The sequence below is a fragment of the Telmatherina bonti genome (assembly GCF_933228915.1).
Source record: "Telmatherina bonti genome assembly, chromosome: 1".
Taxonomy (NCBI): domain Eukaryota; kingdom Metazoa; phylum Chordata; class Actinopteri; order Atheriniformes; family Telmatherinidae; genus Telmatherina; species Telmatherina bonti.
The window spans coordinates 17,315,964-17,324,120 of NC_136619.1; the positions used below are offsets into that span (position 1 = coordinate 17,315,964).

Sequence of the window (8,157 nt, forward strand, 5' to 3'; positions counted from 1 at the left end):
GACGAAATTGAAGGATTTTTATCCTGACAATGGGTCTTGCTCTAACTTAAATTGCATTGAATTTTGGGAGTGATCCAGATGACCATCTGGGTCCATGGATTGTTTGAAGGATTATTTATTACTGGGAGATAGGGCCATTTTTAGTATGCCCTATATGCATATAGCTCCACAACTCAGGGTCCTTTTATAAGATATCATTGGTAGATCTAGATCCCTGCAAATATCTGGATACTGCAATCCAGAATAGGAAAATATAGCCGATCAAACACCACAATATACTTGGGACACTCTAGATTTATTCCCAATGTATCTTGCCATCTAATATTATATACATATAAAATGAATATAGGACCACAACATAGTTTGCAAATCTCAATTTAGGTGAAACTGAGTTACTTTTCCCAGTGCTTTTCTATCTGTCACTGATTTTTTTTTTTTTAAATCTATAAATAAAATAATCTATAAGTAAGGAGTTATTAGTAACTTGCAAAAAATTTGCTTGTAAACAAAGTGTAAAAAAAAAGCATTTTTTTCTGTGAAATATGTGACACTACTGCAGCACACTGTTTGCATGTCACATTTACATCATTCTAGGTCAGCATCCCTAAAGATGCTGACCTAGAATGAACCCCAGTGAACTGAAATTAGGAAAGGTACAGTAGGAAGTGATATTGTGAGCAGAATTAATTTAGCTAAGTGTACATGTGTTCAGCCTTGTTATGTCTTAATGAGTGTATTATGTCAACCAGTGATATTCACCTGAAGTCCAAAGTCTTTACTGTGACTACTTGTCTGTGTGTAGAGTAATTACAGTTCTACTGCTGGTGGCTGCTAGTGGTTCCTCTGGGTATCTATATTGCAGTAGCCTATAACTTCATCTTCCTCTCCACAGAGTAATTCTATCAGTCTTACAGTGTAGGGAGAGGCAAACAGTAGAGACAAGGCCATCTGCAGTTAAATCCCAGTAAGGTTTATAAGACACTGTTGTCTGATGTTTGCCTGCTCACAAGATGTAACTGGAGAATTTGAGTTTGCTACTTATTAATTTAAAAACAAATATATCTTTATGGCAAAAGCAGGTGGTATCAATCACTCTGCCATACTCAGATGTCTTGTGTTCTTGAACAGACTGTACATACATAAAACTTGGAAGAAAAGCAGGGGGTGTATAGTGCCCCTGGTGGCCTTTCTGCAGGACTGACTGACCGCCACAGTGGGCCCATACTGCCACCTAAAGTCACTAGTTTCCTGCTCATGCTCACCTATTTCGGTACTGTTTAATGTTACTGAAGTGTCATTTGCTGGGTGTATTGTATTGGAAACTATTTAAAATGACATTTTAATGACTGAGTGGAATGTCTTGTCTGAACCAGGAAAATATGAATAAAATTCTTAAATAACACTAATAGTCCCTTAAAAAAGTACTTGTTGTCCCTGAATAGAATAAAATAAAATAAAATAGTTGATGTTTAGATGTTAGAATGAGGGCTTTGGAGCCCATCTGTTCATGTTGAGCACTGCAACACCAATTAACCAATTTTATAACAATAATTTCAAACACAAAAAAACAAAAGGTAAAAAAATAAATAAATAAATAAGCAAAACAAATAAGTGAAGGATGAGTGAGGCCAACATGCACACATTGTTTCATTTAAGATTCATCAGCCCCTCTCTGTGGTCAAACAACCAAACTGCAAGAGGAAGGTTCCCTTAAAAATACATCTATGGATGTCCAGGCACCTCCGTTCTGCAGGTTTTTAGATGTGTTCCTGCTGCAACACACCAGAATAATATAAAATAAAATAGAGCTCCCAAACATCTTGCCAAGTGATTTAATTAATATGAATCTGGAAAACGCCCAAATCCTGCAGAACTGTGACCCTTGAGGAGTAGAATTGGACATTCCTTATATAATAAAGAACATGTGCTAAATGACATTCAAAGAGTTTTTATATCTTCAAATGAGCATGTGTGTGTGTTTGACTCATTTTTATTTTTATTATTCAATAGAATGGTAAAACAGATTTTTACTTGTGATGTAAGACTGCTGTTTTCTGAATAAGACAGAAGCAACTGGCGAATAAACAGTCATCTCAATGTAAATGAATGTTTCAAGTAATCAGTCAATATTTAAATCCACATTAAAACCTGTAACAACAAAGCAAAGACATCCTATGAACACTACAACATTTTCTCAGTTCACTGTACAATTCGCTGATAATCAGCATAAAAATATCGTCATTTTGCTGAAATTGTTGAGTAACATCATTTAGAATAAAGTTACAAAATTGTATAGGTTTTTGGTTCATTTATAAACACAAGAAAAGCTAATGTAATAGAAAGTTTATCATCCAAACAGAACACCAAAAAGAAAAAAGAAAAACACCTGAACATTTGTAACATCATCAGAAGTAAATAAATATGAAGAACAGAAGAAGCTCTTTTGATTTCCTTCACAAAACCTCCGAGAACCGCAGGTAATGAAGCCGGCACATGGCTCTCACAGTGGAGCCGCTACAGAAACACTTACTGAGACCTACTTTTATTTTAAACTAAATAAAATAAACAAATAAATAAATATATGAAACTATGTAAAACACTAAAAATATTTTGCCTGCCCTTCGATAACAGAAGGCAAAAACTAACTTCCCATTAATGCTCACAGGGACTTTTTCCATAGTGTACATTTGGAACTTCGTTATGGACACCATGATAGGAGATGGCTTTGATCTTCCAAACTTTACCTTTGGCATTACATCTTTGATAAATCCTGTGTTGACAGTGCTACATCTGGTTTTCATTATACTGTGGGGTGGAGAACTGATCCTGCATGGCCCCGGCAGCCGCCCCCATGGCAGCCTGCTGGGCTGCTGCCTGGACATGAGGGTTCTTCCAGGCTCCTGTGGCCCATTCCTCCTGAGCTTTGGACATACTGGCCCCAGTACCACGGTAGAAATTATGGATCTGAAGAAAGGGTGGCATTAAAAGCCATTAATAACACCATCATAAGGGATTTTTATGTTTTTTAAACCATTGTGGGTTTAGGATGACTTCAGTAAAAAGCTTTAAAAAATTCAGAAAAAAAACTCATTCAAATTGTTAATACGAGTTGGACAATGCTGTTAATCACTGTTGCATATGTACGTATTTATGTATTTTTATGTACAGCGTATCTGTATTTCTGCACAAAAAGGCACTTGTTAAACTTTACCTTGGTGAGTGCAATGAAGGACAGCGACGCCACAGCAGTGAACATGACTGTCGGGACCAGCATGATCAAAGCAATAAAAATATTATAGCTGAAGAAGGAGATGGTGGCCAACCAACCACTGAAAAGGAAACATAAATAAATTAAATTTTAAAAGTAATGACCATAACCATTTGTAATGAATAGAATCTGAACAGAACAAAAACTGTAGCGATCTCCAACTAGACTTTGACATTGTCCCCCTCATGAAACCACAATGGGACATCTGGAATCTAAATGGCAATTCTACCATAAATTTTAAACACTGTGATAAAAAATTAAAGTTTTACAGCTCATATGTGAGAACATCCAGTTGCACACGGTGACATTTGCAAACTTTATGGAAGCTGTCATAATATTCCATTCTAATCATCAGCCTGAGCAGCTGATATTCTGAGGATTACTTTAACAGCCTCTTAAAATCTAAAAGGAAGATTATCATTAAAGTTAAACGAGAGTAAAATTTCATGGTCCATGTCTGTTGTGTTAATGGATGAAGCAAAGATATGTTTTAAAAAATATGTTTGAGTCTCAGCAAAGTCTTGTATGACCCAGAAATCTTTCAATATGTCAAAAGCAGATTTTGTACACTACTTGTGGAATTTGTCATTGAGGCTTGCTTCAAAGAAGTGAATGAATCACTCAGATGTGCAGTTTAATATTTCATTTAGATGTGTTATAAGACAGCAAGTTAACCTTGAATTGATTCTGTATGACTTTCTGTAACTCCAATTCTTTACACTTCAGTGTCAGCTTTGTAAGCACATATCTCTGTACGAAGCATTGTTTGCCAGATCTTGCTGCCTTTTTTCATTAAAGATGAGTATCATTGCTTCATAATTAACCCCAGAGCCTACAAACCAAGTTGTTGTTTAAAGGTAAGGCTCTAAATAACTTCATTATAGCTAACTTAGCCTTTGACCCTTAGGATGTAGCATGACATGACTTTATTTCTTTATCACAGTAGACATATATGAGTGAAATGCTTACATAATTTGCAAATGTGGTCAAATAGACAAAGATGTGACACACAAGACTGTTGTGGCCTTAGAGGATACACATGCATCATCAAGTCTAAGTGGATTTTTGGACCAGATTTGAGTAACTTCTCTCTGGGTGTTATTGATCAATGGATGTTTGCAAGATTTCCTAAAATTCAAAATCATTATGTGATCATTATAAGATGTTGGTATAAAAACATTATGCAAAAAAAAAAAAAAAAATCTTCCATCCACTGCTCCCCCTGGCACCAGAATCTGGCAGCCCACTGCACAAGTGTAACATAGTGGGTTAAATGGAGAAGGAATTTCCTTTCTGAGTATAATGACATGACTAAAAAAAAACTTTAAAAATAAACATAAATATAAAATTAAAGGTGTGAATTAGATGTTCTTGCAGGCACATGTAACTTTTATTAACATTAGACAAATTTGTGACCTGTGAAGTGGAAAAGTTGCATCACTGATGGTTGATGTCACATTGTAAAAAGACTGCAACTCATTTTTTATAAATCATGATTATTTTATAATCTTTACAACGTAATACCTATGTTTGAATCCAACCAGAAAGGTCCAAAAGTAATTTTGTAAAGTGCCATGTAATTAACTGTCAGGTGTCATATGTTGGTGTTTATCTTTGAATCTCACCATACTCCCCATCCTGGGATTCCTATGCTCTGGATTATGCTGATGCCAACTTGGGCCATGAACACAAAGAAGAACAGCATGAAGTTGAAGGAGCTGTCAGTTCTAAGAAAAGCACAGAATAGCAGTTAATACTTAGACTGGCTAAACAAATATATATTCATATATTTCATGGATGGATGGATGGATGGATGGATGGATGGATGGATGGATGGATGGATGGATGGATGGATAGATAGATAGATAGATAGATAGATAGATAGATAGATAGATAGATAGATAGATAGATAGATAGATAGATGGATAGTCAGAGTTTGTTCCTGGACAGGTGCAAGAAAACCTTTTTAACATTAATTAAATATTCTAGTCATTGTTAAAAGAGGTCTTGAGCAGTGCTTCTCAAGGCTTTTTAAAGTAATTACACACTTTTCTTGTAATAAGAATGCAGTTTTTTTTTGTTAAATTTAGCTTCGTCATTTCACTCATGCAAGCATAAAGTAAGACCGTTGTTAAAAATAACAGACAACACAGTTCAGAATATTTTATTACTGTCAGCCTGATACAAATATAGATTTCTTTAGTTGGATTAACAAAAACATATTTAAAAAAAAGTTTGACGATAATGTGGTTTTATTATTGTATGAAGAGGGTAAAGCTCAAAGAGTCATTAACTGAAAACTTGGCATTACTCAGCATGATGAGCAGTGTGTATCTGAGATCTGAGAAAACTGATTCACCAAAGGCTCATCAGAAATGGTCCTAATGGAAGAGTTGCTGTCAAGAAATAATCCTTACGGAAGGGAGGGCAAAGGTATGCCATTTGACACTAGTAATGGCCTGAAAATAATGGAACAGGTCTTATTGAATCCTCCTCAGAGTCAGGATCTCATCATTAACAACACAGTGAGGGATCATCCTGACAGAGAACAGAGCAAAAGCATCCACAGAAGAAATTTAAAAGTTTTGCAAATCTGCCGTTTTTTCTGAAAGTTACTAAACCAAAGAGAGTTCGGCTGTGCTCAAGAATAAAGATTGTCAAACTAAATATTGATTCTCAAGAAAGAATAATAATAAAAAGTCAATAAATGTATTTCCATTTATGTTTGCATGTTTTAATAAATTACTGCACGGGTCAGCGATTTCAAGGCAGCCCTCTCTTTGGCTGTGTGCCCGTTGAAAAATGATATGCCTCACGGTCATAGCAGCCGTGACGCCCCGAGAGGCACATCATTTTTGCTCTGTGCGATTTTTCTGTCGTTTACGGTTTTATGACGAGTGGTCGGTTTAATTCTGCCTCATATAAACTGCCAGAGTATCGCTTACAGCACACTGTTAAATGACACAAAGCAACACTGGACCAAAAAGGAGTTAAATGTAACACACAGAGCAGCCGTTTATCTAAAAAAAAATTCTGAGAAGAGCGCGACTGTCGTGCTGAACTGTGCTGAGGTAAGAAAGTTTGATACATTTCTGACACCAATGTTATACCATATGCATTTACATACATATATTTGATGGCCTTCATGCCCTGATATTTGGCTTTTGTGCATTCACAAAGTTAATTTACCGTCTAATACTGACATTTCTTTCAATTTTGAGCAGATGTGTCTATTTAAAACAAGTCATTCCTGAAAGCTTTTAAAATAATATTTAAATGACTACAACTTCATCATCTGCTAAAGCCACAATTTTGTTCAAAGCTTTGCAAATTAGAACTTTATAGTTAACTTACTTGAAAGCCTTGTAGATGGGCCTGAACCAGCAGACATAGGAGCAGGGAGTGAACATAAGGAGCCAGATGAGAGCCAGTCCAAAGTTGGTCACTCCACCTCCGCCGAACATCCAAGCAAAGCAGCCAATGAGGTTTACAGCAAGTGTTGCACCATTCACTGTGACAGTAGCAAAAACAGACATTTATTTATCTCCATGCAAAAGAAAAGGTTTGAAATTGAAGAAAAGAAAATGAACATGGACATGATGATACCTAGCTCTTATGATACAACTGACAACATTGTGTTCATCCTTTTAGCTTAAACAACCATATGTGTTATATGGGCTTTGTCATTCACCCAAATCACTAATGTTAAATAAAATTAAATGAATATGCAATAACACAACAAAGAGAGAAACAAATGAAAGATAGATTGTCTTCAAAAGTTTAAAAAAAGAAAATAAAGAAATATAAAAATGAAATCTTGAGGTACATGTCACACCTGCACATGCAAACATGTATCTGAGAAAAATACAGAACGTTTCCACAATAGTGAATGCATGCACAACTGAGCCGACTTGAACTTTTAATACCTTTATGTTTTTTGTTTATTGTTTTTTAGAAGACACCTGCAAAGAGGAAGAAAAGATCAACTAAGGTAAAGGTAGTTCTGAAGAGAGACACTTATTTTATTCCTTATAGAAAATACAGTACCAGTCAAAGGTTTGTCAAAACTTTAATCTAATGTGAAAGTGTGACCAAACGTTTGAATGTGCAACAATGCAGCACTTTAGAGTTTTACAGTAACTTAACATCCACATTTTTTCATCTCTATTTCCATGGTTTTTAACGGCTAACTGGCTTGTTGCCATGTATAATTACCAGCAGACTTCCAAGCTCAGCCTCCATGAACTTCTTCTTGCTTCTCTTTGTGACGGACCAATACGCTTTCTATGGCTTCACACAAAGGATAGAGCTTCCATATGAGAGCAGCAATGTGCTGTGTGTTTGCAGTGTTATAATAATTCTACCAAAGATCTTTAATCTAATTTTAGTATTACCCTTTTCTGCTCCAACCACAGCCATCCAGTCAATGCTAGCAGAGCTGGTGAAACTGTTTCTGGACTGAAAAGGTTCTATTTCTAATTCTGTTTTTACAAAAACTTCTTCACAAGCTGATCACAGCTGACAAAAAAAAAAGTTGAATTCACAACAAAAAATTCAGTTGTGCTTTTTTGTTTGTTTTTAAAGAAAACTCAATATAAACCTAGTATGAATGATTCTAATGATGCAATGTTCTGGCAAGTCAACATTAGCACATGAACACACTCACACATCCACAGGTGGTACATTTTCTTGCACATGCTGCGGTGCTGTTCAGGGATCTCTTCAAAGTCCTGATAGAAACATGGCTTTAGGGGAACGAATCCAGGCAGTGGGGGGAAATTGGGCTCTGCAAAAACATCAGTTAATGGCTAGTTAGAAAGGTAACATCTGTATGTTTTTGACTTTCAGAAAACTTTTGTTCTTTGATTGTTTAATAGCTGACCGGCCAT

The 8,157-nt window shown here is 35.8% G+C and overlaps 1 protein-coding gene across 1 annotated transcript; it reads right to left on the reverse strand.

The window, feature by feature from the left end:
• Positions 1–2,784: 2,784 nt before the first annotated feature.
• On the reverse strand, positions 2,785–8,157 carry scamp5b (secretory carrier membrane protein 5b; the record flags this gene model as incomplete). The annotated part of the gene is made up of 6 exons (XM_079259445.1): positions 2,785–2,964; positions 3,212–3,329; positions 4,894–4,995; positions 6,623–6,779; positions 7,935–8,054; positions 8,151–8,157. The coding sequence occupies 6 exons, from the start codon at positions 8,155–8,157 to the stop codon at positions 2,785–2,787; spliced, it is 684 nt and encodes a 227-aa protein (XP_079115571.1).